At 35.5% G+C, this 15552-nt stretch overlaps 1 protein-coding gene across 3 annotated transcripts in view; it reads left to right on the forward strand.

Moving 5' to 3' along the window:
• Nucleotides 1-15552, forward strand: part of LOC110442579 (synaptotagmin-14-like) — a 113981-nt gene that overhangs the window by 28337 nt on the left and 70092 nt on the right. For 2 of the 3 annotated variants that reach the window (XM_021486256.1, XM_021486257.1), the window contains exon 2: nt 6805-6966. In XM_021486256.1, the coding sequence (XP_021341931.1) occupies nt 6805-6966 (162 nt within the window). Of the gene's footprint in view, nt 1-908; nt 984-6804; nt 6967-15552 lie in introns of those variants that run through there. The other variant, XM_021486255.1, reaches the window with a different exon arrangement.

Raw genomic sequence — 15552 nt, forward strand, 5'->3', positions numbered from 1 at the left:
ATACTTTGAATATTACATGTTAATAACTTGATTGGAATTATAACCTTGAGTTGACAGTTTGATACTTTGAAAATTTTGAGCCAGCCCTACCCCCAAGGGCTGTAGGGTGGGGCTCAAAGGAGTCAGTGTGCTAAAATTTCTTCATTTTCCTTGTTTAGAATCAGAGGTGCTAGTTTAAAATCCTTTTTAGTCTGAAATCTGTATGCTAGATATTGAATAAGGTGGTTTTATTGTTTTTTGTCACCTTGAATAATATTTCTGTTCATGTTAAAAACAAAATCAACTCTCTGTATAAATATATCAGGTGACCGTTCAGGCCCATGGGCCTCTTGTCTACTATGCCACTAACTCTTTTTTCAAAAAGTCCATATAAGAAAAAAAGTTTAATACCAGAATTTTTCGACTTCTCAGAGGTGAGATGTGTACATCCTTAAGCATACATATGTACACTAAACATAATGGAACCATGTTGTTAACAGATGTATTTGAACAGTAGGTCAGTTCTACCATAGACTATATTTGGCCTTAATGAAGTCACCACTGAGCATGTTCATCACAGATGTACATTAAGGATACAATTTAATTAGAAATAACCACAGTTTGTGTCACACATTATGTACATACTAAATTAACATGAACATTCACATTCAGATCTTCACATAATCCAATCATGTTCTGTATGAAAAGTTCCAGTTATAGAGCTATACATGGGCCGGTGTCAGAGGTACTAGGCTGACTGATCCAATTACTAACATGAACATGTATATATAGAACCATTGTTTGTATTTTTCTGAAAGGGAAGATCTATGCCAAAGTCTCCGTTCTAATACTGCTTGTCTTACCATGCTTTAGAGTGACAAATTAAAAACCCATTGACACTGTATCGGTTAGTTTATACTCCCAATGTTATACTTACTGTTGTAATCCCTACAGATAACTAGCCTGTTTGAACCTGGATAGCATGGGAGATCAACATCTACACGGTTTGTATATAGAAATCCTTGGTGTAGAATGGTTGTTTCTCTTATATATCTGTTTGAATATTTATTATTTTTTGGGTAAGTGATCTTTGTATATAGAAATCCTTGGGGTAGAATGGTTCTCTTATATATCTGTCATCTGAAGGATGGTGATTTCACTATGATCGATTTATAACCTATAATCAGTTGGTAATGCCTCCTATTTCAGACAATTGGTTATAAGGATGACAGAGAATCCATAACCAGGTTATAAACAAAGAGGGATATAAAGACCAGACAAACTTAATGTTTCCATTCATTTCTTTAAAACAGTGTTGAAGTTTATGCAAACAAGTTTTTTAATGACCACAGCAGAAATGACTAACTGTGAAAAGTATTCAGTGGAGTTCTGGCTATTGGTTTACTTTATCAAGTTCAACAATGGTGGACTCTGACCTGCTGTTGGGGCTCCAAAGTGTGTATGATGACCTTGGATTGAAAACCAGATCTTTTAAGTAACACATTTTTTTCAGTTCTACAAAATATTTGATAGCCAGAACAAAGAAACACCTAGACATGATGCAATCTGTTTGTAAACTTGATACAAAAATTACAAGAACAAAAGTTGGTGTCACATGATGACGTTGGCACATCTATCAGATGTTAAACCATGGTCCAAGATTATTATCTTTTGTAAAAATAACATAAAAATCTATGAAGTTTGATCAATTCAAGAGAATAAAGCAGTCTTGATTCCATTGTTAAGCTTATCAACCACATGTAGAAAAAACTGAATACAAATGAAAAAATAGATACCCGTACATCAGATGGATACGGATATCACTTCATTAGATGACGATTATCAGTTGGTTGAAATGACTCAATTTAACAGATTAATTCACTGGTTTTCAAGTGCTTTAACATTACTACTGAAGGGCCAAGTGAGCTATTGTCATTTTCTGAAGTATATCAAAGATACACTTTTCCTTTAAAATACTACTTACTCAAAAGGGCTGAACAGAATTTCACTGAATCTGATCTGGAATATCCTTGGGCCTAGGGCCTAGGTTGTACAACCAGAGAGTATGGATTTGATCAAAATTGGTGTAGTTTGCATTACTAAGCCAAGGGAAATAAATAGGATGGGGTGGCTGTTCTAGGGACAGACTGATTTGGACTGGCCACTTAGGGAAAACAAGATAAGATGTTGGTGAAGGGTTTTTTACCTGTAGTTTGGTCTGAAGCACCCTGAAGCCGAGGGGCTAAATGCTTTATAAAGGGTGGGTAAAGATGTGGTCCTATTGGGGGAAATATATGTTTTATAAATCCCACTGCTTCAGTACTGGTAAAGAGGTTTTAGTCTAATTTGGTCTAGATTATCTTTAGGCCAAGGGAATTCAACTTTGTCTTAGTTAGCGATGTGGTCTGTCCCAGGAGGCAGAGGGATGGGGCCTTCTAGGGGAAATAAAAATAAATCTTTAAAATGCTGTTCCTTCAATACAAAAAAAAAGGATTTTAACCTGGATTGGTCTGAATCAGTAGCATCCTTTAAGGCTAAGAGACTCAGCTTTGTATTAGTTGAGGTTTTGGCTCTCCTGGATCCTCTGTGGACAGTAGCTAGGATGGCACACAATATGGGGAAATTAAGGTACATGTAAATGGCCCTCTTGGATCTCCAGTCGACAGTAGGGTGGCACACAATAGGGGAAATTAAGATAAATGGCCCTTCTGGATCTCCCTGTGGACAGTAGGTCGGCACACAATAGGGGAAAATAAGGTAAATGGCCCTCCTGGATCTCCCTGTGGACAGTAGGTCGGCACACAATAGGGGAATTAAGGTAAATGGCCCTCCTGGATCCCCTGTGGACAGTAGGCCGGCACACAACAGGGGAAAATAAGGTAAATGGCCCTCCTGGATCTCCCTGTGGACAGTAGGTCGGCACACAATAGGGAAATTAAGGCAAATGGCCCTCCTGGATCTCCCTGTGGACAGTAGGTCGGCACACAATAGGGAAATTAAGGTAAATGGCCCTCCTGGATCCCCTGTGGTCAGTAGGGTGGCAAACAATAGGCGAAATTAAGGTAAATGGCCCTCCTGGATCTCCCTGTGGACAGTAAAGTGGCACACATTAGGGGAAATTAAGGTAAATGGCCCTCCTGGATCCCCTGTGGTCAGTATGGTGGCAAACAATAGGCGAAATTAAGGTAAATTGCCCTCCTGGATCTCCCTGTGGACAGTAAAGTGGCACACATTAGGGGAAATTAAGGTAAATGGCCCTCCTGGATCTCCCTGTGGACAGTAGGATGGCACACATTAGGGGAATTAAGGTAATTGGCCCTCCTGGATCCCCTGTGGACAGAAGGGTGGCACACAATAGAGGAAAATTAAGGTAAATGGCCCTCCTGGATCTCCCTGTGGACAGTAGGATGGCACACATTAGGGGAATTAAGGTAAATGGCCCTCCTGGATCCCCTGTGGACAGTAGCTATATAGGGTGGCACACAATAGGGGAAATTAAGGGAAATGGCCCTTCTGGACCCCCTGTGGATAGTAGCTATAGGGTGGCACACAATAGGGGAAATTAAGGTAAATGGCCCTTCTGGACCCCCTGTGGACAGTAGCTATAGGGTGGCACACAATAGGGGAAATTAAGGTAAATGGCCCTTCTGGACCCCCTGTGGACAGTAGCTATAGGGTGGCACACAATAGGGGAAATTAAGGTAAATGGCCCTCCTGGATCCCCTGTGGACAGTAGCTATATAGGGTGGCACACAATAGGGGAAATTAAGGAAAATGATTAAAATCCTACTCCTTCTGTACAGTTGAAGGACTTTTCATCAGATTTTGACTGGAGCATCTTTTGGTATGTGGGACTTCACATTTTATAAAAATAAACCTCCATCATTTATTGCTTGGTACATTATGGACACATGGGTTATAGGTAACCATTTCTGGGTAAGTATATGATCACTTGCATTTTTTGGGGTTTCCTGGTGTAGTATGGACACATGCATGGGTGACATTTTTATAGTGATACATTGTACATAGTATTTTACAGTAATACATATTATTTACAGTGATACTTAGTATTTTACAGTGATACATAGTATTTTACAGTAATACATATTATTTACAGTGATACTTAGTATTTTACAGTAATGCATATTATTTACCGTGATACTTAGTATTTACCGTGATACATAGTAAGTATTACAGTGATACATAGTATTTACAGTGATATATAGTATTTACAGTGATACTTAGTATTTTACCGTGATACTTAGTAAGTATTACAGTGATACATAGTAAGTATTACAGTGATACATAGTATTTACAGTGATACATAGTATTTACAGTAATACATAGTATTTACAGTGATACATATTATTTACCGTGATACATAGTAAGTATTACAGTGATACATAGTATTTACAGTGATATATAGTATTTATAGTGATACTTAGTATTTTACCGTGATACTTAGTAAGTATTACAGTGATACATAGTAAGTATTACAGTGATACATAGTATTTACAGTGATACATAGTATTTACAGTGATACATAGTATTTACAGTGATACATAATATTTACAGTGATACTTAGTATTTACAGTGATACTTAGTATTTATAGTGATACATAGTATTTACAGTGATACTTAGTATTTACAGTGATACATAGTATCTACAGTAATACATAGTATTTACAGTAATACATAGTATTTACAGTGATACTTAGTATTTATAGTGATACATAGTATTTATAGTGATACATAGTATTTACAGTGATACTTAGTATTTACAGTGATACTTAGTATTTACAGTGATACATAATATTTACAGTGATACTTAGTATTTACAGTGATACTTAGTATTTTACAGTGATACATGGTATTTACAGTGATACATAGTATTTACAGTGATACTTAGTATTTACAGTGATACATAATATTTACAGTGATACTTAGTATTTACAGTGATACTTAGTATTTTAGTGATACATAGTATTTATAGTGATACATAGTATTTATAGTGATACTTAGTATTTACAGTGATACATAGTATCTACAGTGATGCATAGTATTTATAGTGATACTTAGTATTTACAGTGATACTTAGTATTTTACAGTGATACATAGTATTTACAGTGATACATAGTATCTACAGTGATACATAGTATTTATAGTGATACATAGTATTTACAGTGATACTTAGTATTTACAGTGATACTTAGTATTTACAGTGATACTTAGTATTTACAGTGATACTTAGTATTTACAGTGATACTTAGTATTTACAGTGATACTTAGTATTTACAGTGATACTTAGTATTTACAGTGATACTTAGTATTTACAGTGATACTTAGTATTTACAGTGATACTTAGTATTTACAGTGATACTTAGTATTTACAGTGATACTTAGTATTTACAGTGATACTTAGTATTTACAGTGATACATAGTATTTACAGTGATACATAGTATTTACAGTGATACTTAGTATTTACAGTGATACTTAGTATTTACAGTGATACTTAGTATTTACAGTGATACTTAGTATTTTCCAGTGATACATGGTATTTACAGTGATACATAGTATTTACAGTGATACTTAGTATTTACAGTGATACTTAGTATTTAACAGTGATACATGGTATTTACAGTGATACATAGTATTTACAGTGATACTTAGTATTTACAGTGATACTTAGTATTTTACAGTGATACATAGTATTTACAGTGATACATAGTATTTACAGTGATACATAGTATTTACAGTGATACATAGTATTTACAGTGATACTTAGTATTTACAGTGATACATAGTATTTACGGTGATACTTAGTATTTACAGTGATATATAGTATTTACAGTGATACTTAGTATTTTACCGTGATACTTAGTAAGTATTACAGTGATACATAGTATTTACAGTGATACTTAGTATTTACAGTGATACATAGTATTTACAGTGATACATAGTATTTACAGTGATACTTAGTATTTACAGTGATACATAGTATTTACAGTGATACATAGTATTTACAGTGATACTTAGTATTTACAGTGATACTTAGTATTTACAGTGATACTTAGTATTTACAGTGATACATAGTATTTACAGTGATACATAGTATTTATAGTGATACTTAGTATTTTACAGTGATACATAGTATTTACAGTGATACATAGTATTTACAATGATACATAGTATTTACAGTGATACATACATTTTTGTATGTATTTACAAGTTTTTGTGGTACATATTCATGAACAAGTATTTTATTTGTGATGTTAGATTTAACTTGAAGATGAATGTGATATTAACCTTATATGGTTATGTGTACATCTATGTTTATATGGTAATCTATGTTTATATGGTAATATGTTAATCTATGTTTATATGGTAATCTATGTTTATATGGTAATATGGTAATCTATGTTTATATGGTAATGACTTGTTTATATGGTAATGACTTGTTTTAAGTGTATATTTATGTGTGCTGCCGCTGTCGATCTGAACGTTTAATTGTTAGATACTAGAAAAGCAACAAATCATTTTTCTTTTTTTTCCAGATATTAAATGTAGCAGTGGCTCTTTATTTACATATATTATTTCATACATATACTGATAATGAAACTTTCACTTTCATTTTCATGTGGGCATTTACATATTTTTAATGTATTTTCTGTGTTGTATAAAATGTCAATCAATAAGTTAGTAAGCGTAATACTGTGTGATGTACTGGTGACTGTATATAGGTGATGGCGGTGATTACAGTAATTAGTGCTGTATGTATGTGTTACATGTCACTAGTCCAATGTTTGTCCTTGGTTCTGTTACAGTCCCCGGGGCTGCCATCGCCTTCCTTGGGGCAGTCGGGGCCTTCCTGCTCGTTCTCATCATTTTCTTCATGTACCTCAACAAGCTCCTATGTTTCTCTAACTGTGGTGGATTTCCATGCATCGATGCTCCGCCCAAACGGGAACCCAAGTCTGGCAAGCTAGGTAAGGTTATAAACTTAAGAACTGTAAACATGCTCATTTAAGCAGCATCCTTATAAAGGTCTTTACTGTTATCTCTTGTATGCTTATTGATGTACATCTATACATGTACATACATGGAGTAATATAATTTGTTTGAAGTAAAGTTGCTCAAAGAAAAAGTCTATTTGCTGATTATGATTACATTATGATCTCAATCAGATTCACCTCTGAGTATGTGCTGATTTAACAATGGTCAGATATGTGTATGCTACTATATGTATATTCACTGTTTTCCTAATTATACCTGTTTGAGTTTGAGTTACCCTCCTTAAGGATAAATAGTCCTTACAGATTAAACCTGATTTGTGTTTGAGTTGTCTCCCTTGAGGATATGTTTCCCTAATTATACCTGTGATTTGAGTTTGAGTTATCCTCCTTAAGGATAGATAGCCCTTACTGATTAAACCTGATTTGTGTTTGAGTTGTCTTCCTTGAGGATATGTTTTTCCTAATTATACCTGTGATTTGAGTTTGAGTTATCCTCCTTAAGGATAGATAGCCCTTACTGATTAAACCTGATTTGTGTTTGAGTTGTCTCCCTTGAGGATATGTTTCCCTAATTATACCTGTGATTTGAGTTTGAGTTACTCTCCTTAAGGATAGAATTTAGCTACCTTACTGATAAAACCTGTGATTGTGTTTGAGTTATTGAAAGTAGATGGATGTCACAATAGTGTAGATTTGGTGTAACAGCTAAAATGTTACTTTGTTACTTAAGTGAGGAATATCTTTTTTGTTATTGATTTGTAAGTATGCGTTGTTAATTCTGTGAATATAATCATGTTGATATTCAAGTATTATAATCCATGGAAATTTGAAATTGCTATTTCATCATAACAAGGTCTCATTTCATTTGAGTGAATTTTTACAAAATGTCTCAGATAAAATATATTTGTCTGAATTTTTAGGTCACCTGAGCTTTAGCTCAAGTGACCTACATTGCTATCCATCTTCGTCCTTCGTCGTCGTCCGTTAACATTTTACATTTTCAACTTAAGCTGAAATTCTGGCAAAGGGATTTCATTAATATTTCATGAGAAGGTTACTAACATCTCCCTGACAAAGTTTTGTTATTTTTTTGGTCGATCAGAAATCCAATATGGCCGCCACGGCCGCCATTTTGAAAAACTATTTCAAACTTAAAGTCTAGTTCTGCTAGGCCGATTGAACTGAAACTTTGTAGGAATGATCGACTCATGGTCCTGACAAAGTGTTGTTATTTTTCGGGTTGATCAGAAATCAAATATTGCCACCACGGCCGCCATTTTGAAAAACTATTTCAAACTTAAAGTCAAGTTCTGCTATGCCGATTGAACTGGAACTTTGTAGGAATGATCGACTCATGGTCCTGGCAAAGTGTTGATATTTTACGGGTCAATCAGAAATCCAATATGGCCGCTACGCCCGCCATTTTGAAAAACTATTTCAAACTTCAAGTCAAGTTCTGCTAGGCCGATCTAACTGAAAATCGGTCTAGGAATGATCAGCTCATGGTCCTGACAAAGTTAACATTATACTTAACAATTTTTTACTCAAATTGGTATATATTTCAACAACAAAAATAAATACTGTAGGCCTCTTGTTATTATAAAGCTGTGTAGTAATATAACCAATTGATCCTTATGCTATACCATCTCATATTTGGGTGGTTAAGTGATCCATTGATATCTATACAAACTAGGTACAAATGTTTACTGCATAAGTTATTATGATGTGTCTAGTATTTCTGCAGCAGATGTAGGGATTGGTGTCTGTAAGAAAATTGACTTGTCTTTGGGCTGCTGTTTTATAAAACCTTCATAATCAATAAGTGTCCTCGGTGTGAGTGTCAAAGCAGTGTTTAGAAGCGTGTTAATTCCAAGTGAAATCACTTTACAGGGTAGTATACTGACATGTTAAGTATTTCTATATGGTGCTGTTGAGACTCTCCTAACAACTGCCTTGAGACAAAAAGAGCTAAATTAACATTTTAGATTTACATTTAGAAGAAGCATTGGAGACCAATAAGCTTTGTGTTCTGGGTGTACTCAGAACACAGACGCTCACAGCATCAGGTTTTTGTGACAGGTTTATTGTAGCCCAGCTAGGTTCTGTGTACAGAGAAAGTCTGTCGCATTATAAACTTGTAAATGTATATAAGACACTTCTTGTATGTAGTTCAGCTCACAAGGCTTCTGGTTTGAGGAAGATTCGTATTTGTTATGTCAAAATCATCTTATTGCATCAATGCATTTAGGTTCTATAGAACATACAGCTAAAACTATCTATATTAGTTTGTTTTATAGATTAGTTGGTATTGTATTTGTTTTATAGATTAGTTGGTATTGTATTTGTTTTATAGATTAGTTGGTATTGTATTTGTTTTATAGATTAGTTTGTTTTATAGATTAGTTTGTTTTATAGATAAGTTTGTTTTATAGATTAGTTTGTTTTATAGATTAGTTTGTTTTATAGATTAGTTTGATTTATAGATTAGTTTGTTTTATAGATTAGTTTGTTTTATAGATTAGTTGGTATTGTATTTTTGAATTGTTTGGATACTGACATTGATAACAATGGCTAGGCTGTGTACAGAACCTTGTATTGAGTAGCAGTAAAAACCTTGATCTGTTATAATTATGGCCTTGAAGAAGTGGGGATAATCTAGATAGTTTCTGTTGATATTTCCAACTTCACTCAGAATGTCTATTTAAGGTCTTTGTCAAAGCAAAGTGACAAAGGAAGAGTATTTTTTGGAAAATTGAAAGTGAGCAATTGACCATATAGGAATCTTGTTTGGCAGAACAGAAACTTTGTCACTTGCGAAAACAAATAAAACAATCAAATGCCAGATGCAGATGGAAAAAAAAATGACTGAAGAATAGCCAGTCAGAACCAGATTAAAATGAGAGAAATGCTTTATTTCTTAAAAATTAGTGAACTACCAGCAGCCATCTCAGGAACTGCACATTTTGATTTGTCCCTAAACCTAGCCTTGTTTCTGATAGTGCTAGCTGTCCCCAAACCTTGGCTTAATTGTTACTGATACTGCTAGCTGTCCTCAAACCTAGCCTTGTAACTGAGAGTGCTAGCTGTCTCTAAACCTAGTTAGCTCACTTGGTCCGAAGGACCAAGATGAGCTTATGCCATACCGTGGCGTCAGTTGTCCGTCCGTACGTCAACAATTTCTTTAAACGACTTCTTCTTCTTAACCACTGATTGGAATTCAACTAAATTTGACTGGAAGCATCCCTAGGGGGCTGAGGAGCGGGGCAAAAGTGGGCAATTCGGCTAAATTGCTATAAATGACTTTTTCTGTAGAACCATGCCATGGATATCGATCATATTTGGTCGGAAGCATTCATGGGAGGCAGGGATTCAAAATTGTGTAAATGTTGGGGCTGACCCCCCCGGGCTAGGGGGTGGGGCCAAAAAAAGTTTATTACTTGGAAATGGTTGAGATCCCCACCGTATAACCATATATACAATTGCTGAGTATAAAAAGAAGAATGCACATTTGCTTCTAGGAAGCCCTAGGGTATGGCAACACTCTTGGAGATATAGTCCCTGAGTCATAACTTTGAAACGGTTGAGATCCCCACCCCAAAACTATATATGCAAATGCTGGGCATAAAGAGACGATTGTATTCATGATATTAGAATAGACACTGGGGTCTGACCGAACCCCTCGGGACCTAGTTTCTTAGTCACAGCTTGGAAACAGTTGAGATCCCCACCCTATAACCATTTATACAATTGCTGAGTATAAAGAGATGAATGCACATATGCTTCCAGGATGGCCTTGGGGTCTGCCCCACCCTTGCAGACGTAACCCTTGGGTCATAACTTTGAAATGGTTTAGATCCCCACCCGAATTCTATAAATACAAATGCTGGGCAAAAGAGACAAATGCAGTCATGATATTAGAATTGATCCTGGGGTCTGGCTACAACCCTAGGAACCTAGTTTCTGAGTCACAGTATGAAACAGTTGAGATCCCCACCCCATAACCATACATTAAATTGCTGGGCATGAAAAATCTAATACAGATATGCTTCAAGGATTGGCCTTGGTGTCTGGCATATTCCCTTTATGGATCTCATTTGGAGAATATTTTGCCATGATTGCTTAGATATCCAGGTGAGCGATACAGGCCCTCTGAGCCTCTTGTCTTGTTACTGATATTGCTAGGTGTACCTAAACCTAGGCTTGTTACTGATAGTGCTAGCTGTCCCCAAATCTTGGTTTGTTACTGATAGTGCTAGCTATCCCCAAACCTTGGCTTGTTACTGATAGTGTTATCTGTCCCTAAACCTAGCCTTGTTACTGATAGTGCTAGCTGTCCCTAAACCTAGCCTTGTTACTGATAGTGCTAGCTGTCCCTAAACCTAGCCTTGTAACTGATAGTGCTAGCTGTCCCTAATTAGGGCCCTGTATCGGAGATACGGGTGCCCTATATATAGTAATCACTCTGTCTGTCTGTCTGTCTGTCCGTCTGTCCACAAATTTTGTTCCTAGCTGATAACTTTGGTATTTATTGACCGATGTACATGAAACTTGGTCAAAATGTTCAGTTTACAAAAATACACATTGAGGTAAAAAGTCAAGTCATAGGTCAAGGTCATTAGGTTCAAAGGTTAAGGTCAAATTTAACATCTTTTCACTGATGAACATTTTGTTATGACATTATGAAGCAAAGTTAATAAGAATTAAACAAGGAGTCACCTGACCAAAGGTCAAGGTCATCGGGTCAGGGGTCAAGGTCAAATTTTGTAGCTTTTTACTGGTGAACATTTCGCTATGACATTATGAAGCAAGGTTGTTCGGAATTAAACAAAGAGACACACTGAGGTAAAAAATCGAGGTCAAAGGTCAAGGTCATTATATTCAAAGGTCAAGGTCAAATTTTGCATCTTTTCACTGATGAACATTTTGTTATGACATGATTAAGCAAATTTGATCAGAATTAAACAAGAAGTCAACTGACCAAAAGTCAAGGTCATCGGGTCAGGGGTCAAGTTCACATTTTGTAGCTTTTTTACTGGTGAACATTTTGCTATGACATTATGAAGCAATGTTGCTCAGAATTAAACAAGGAGTCAATTAACCAAATGTCAAGGTCACTGGGTCAAAGGTGAAGGTTAATGTTTGTACCTTTTCCCTGATGAACATTTTGTTATGACATTATGAAGCATTGTTGTTCAGAACTTAACACAGAGTCAACTGACCTTAGGTCCAGGTTACGGGGTCCAAAGGGTCAAGGTCAAGTTTTGTATTTGTCACTGATTAACATTTTGTTATGATATTAAGAAGTAAAGTTGGTCGGAATTAAAGAATATGTCAACTGACCAAAGATCAGGGTCACTGGGTTAATGGCCAAGTTTATTTGTGTCCAAAGGTCAGAGATAAAGTGGATCTCTGACTTTGATCCTGGCTCTTGATGGAGGAGGTATATAAGGTGAAATAAAAAAAATCAAAGCTAACAAATGAGTATTGCACCGGTATTTACATTTCTGTTAGCCCAGCAAATATGGAAGTGGAAGGAAACAAGACTCACATCATAGTACATGTAAAATGTATATTTTGCTTCCTTGCGATTCTTTTTGAAGTCCAAATGTCAATCGTCAAGCTCAGCTTTATAGGCAAATTGCTTCTTGATGATTATGGGGGATATATTGCCACAAGACGGGGCCCTTACTGACCTGTCAGTGTTCTAGTTCTAGCCTTGTAACTGATAGTGCTAGCTGTCCCTTAACCTAGTATTGTTACTGATAGTGCTGGCTGTCCCTAAACCTTGGCTTGTTACTGATAGTGTTATCTGTCCCTAAACCTAGCCTTGTAACTGATAGTGCTAGCTGTCCCTTAACCTAGTATTGTTACTGATAGTGCTGGCTGTCCCCAAATCTAGACTTGTTATTGATAGTGCTAACTGTCCCCAAACCTACTAGGCTTGTTACTGATATAACTGGCTGTCCCCAAATCTAGGCTTGTTATTGATAGTGCTGGCTGTCATTTTTGCAGAGGGATATAGATAAGTACTTCAAGGAATTATTGACAGGGTAATACAATTAGTTTGGTTGTGAAATTTGTAATAAAATGTTACTTTTATGATTAAAATTTGAAGCACACATGCCCACTATTGTGTTTGTTTTTGTCCCATTTATACTGGTAATAGAAGACATTTCACTTTTGTATTATATACAATAAATTGACCAGACAGTAATTTGCTTTTCGCAAGAGAAATTTTTAGCTCACCTGGCCCGAAAGGGCCATGTGAGCTTATGCCGTACTGCGTCGTCCGTCGTCCGTAGTACGTCGTCGTTCCGTTAACTTTTTCTTCTTTTGAACGACTTCTTCTGAAGAACTGTAGGACCTAGGGTCATGATATTTGGCCAGTAGGTACCTGGGATGGAGTGCTATAAAGTTTCCTCGTTAAAATGACCTTGACCTACTTTCAAGGTCATTTGGTCAAATATGTGAAAATTTTCAAACAACAAAATCCTAAGAACCATTTGAACTAGAGTCATGATACCTGGGTATGTTATGTAGACCATCAGTGCGAATATTTTTCTCAGTTACAGTTATGAGGTCAAATGTCAACTTTAAATGCTAGTGGGGGGTTCAAATGTCAACCTTGGTTAAAATATTTAACAATCTTCTTCTCAAGTTCCATTAGGTCCAGGGTCATGATATTTGGCCAGTAGGTACATAGGATGGAGTGCTATAAAGTTTCCTCATTAAAATGACCTTGACCTACTTTCAAGGTCACAGCGGTTAACTATGTTAAAAACTTCAAACAACAATATCCTAAGAACCATTTGAACTGGAGTCATGATACTTGGGTATGTTATGTAGACCAACAGTGCAAATTGTTTTCTTTATTACAGTAATGAGGTCAAAGGTCAACTTTAAGTGCAAGTTGGGGTCAAAGGTCAACATGAGTCAAAGGCTTCAACAATCTTCTTTTTAATTTCCATAAGGCTCAGGGTCATGATATTTGGCCAGTATGTACCTGGGATGAAATGTTATATATTTTCCTCATTAAAATTACCTTGACTTACTTCCAAGGTCACTGGTGTCAATTATGTTAAAAACTTCAAACAACAATATCCTAAGAACCATTTGGACTAGAGTCATGATACTTGGGTATGTTATGTAGATCAGCTGTGTGAATTGTTTTCTTTATAACAGTAATAAGGTGAAAGGTCAACTTTAAGTGCAAGTCGGGAGTCAAAGGTCAATATGAGTTAAAAGCTTTAACATTAAAATTTCAAGTTTCAAACAACAATATCTTCAGAACCGTTTAAGAGATGTTAAAATGTCTTGTGTTCTAGTTACCAAATTTGGTCTTAAGTTACCTATATGTCAGTTGCATGTAACAAAAGAAACAGGTGAGCGATACAGGCCCTCTGGGCCTCTTGTTTTAAATTATTATAAAGTCCTTACAGCAGGTTATTGAGAATGACTCTAGTGCAGTGACAGAAGGGACAATATGATTAAAGCATTTTGCTACTCTTAATCATTTTATCTTTTAAACAGCGTGTGTCATTTATACATGTATGTATTGCTCTTCAAATGTATGGAGTTATTTAGATGTATAGATTATATGACAAATGTCTCACATTTCCATGTTACTGTATCATTGTATCATTGTATATTATGATGTAAAAGTCATACTTTATATTGGTGCTGGTATGGAATTATTTTATTTGCTGCTAAAAATCCATTGTTTTATAAATAAGCCTATAAGTTAACAGCCAGTATTAGCATTGTAATGTGTTTTGTGACATTTACTGAGCTAATGTGGGGGTGTATACATGTATATATCTACCATTACCTGTGTATTGTCAGCCTCCGTATCCGCGTGTGTGGAGGACGGAGATACTAATTTGCTGGCTTTATTTGTGATACAGCAGTAAAAGGCTAGGTAATTAGATTGTGAAGGATATTGGTTGTGTATAGTCGATACAGGAAGTTACATACATGGCTACATACAGATCAATACTTCCATTGTTCTCCATGGCCATTGTTCCCTGAAGACAGTGGACAGACACACTGTGTCCAGCTAGCTTAATATTACACCAGGCAATCGCAGGATATATGTTTTGTCATCAGACAATTTTATATATATCACCTTCTACTGTCCACAGGTTATTGACTAAACTTCTGATGAATCCATATAAATAGGAACATCAGTTTTAGTATATCAAAAAATATTGATCTGTTGTAGAAAAGATTATGATATGGAATACCATCACACTTATTGGTATATATTGCATTTACACTAATTGGTATACCTTTATACTTATTGGTATATTTATTCTTACCTATATATACCTCAGTACACTTATTGGTAAACATTTATATTTATAGGTATGTTTTCACTTAAAAATATACCTGTATACCATAATACTTATTTATATACCTGTACACTTATTGGTATATCTTAATACTTATTGGTATATTTATACTAATTCATATACCTATTCACTTATTGGTATACATTTATACTTTTTGATATATCTTAATACTTATTGGTATATCTAATTACTTATTGGTATATACCAT

Source organism: Mizuhopecten yessoensis, unplaced genomic scaffold (genome assembly GCF_002113885.1).
Source record: "Mizuhopecten yessoensis strain PY_sf001 unplaced genomic scaffold, ASM211388v2 scaffold716281, whole genome shotgun sequence".
In the NCBI taxonomy this organism is placed as follows: Eukaryota; Metazoa; Mollusca; class Bivalvia; order Pectinida; family Pectinidae; genus Mizuhopecten; species Mizuhopecten yessoensis.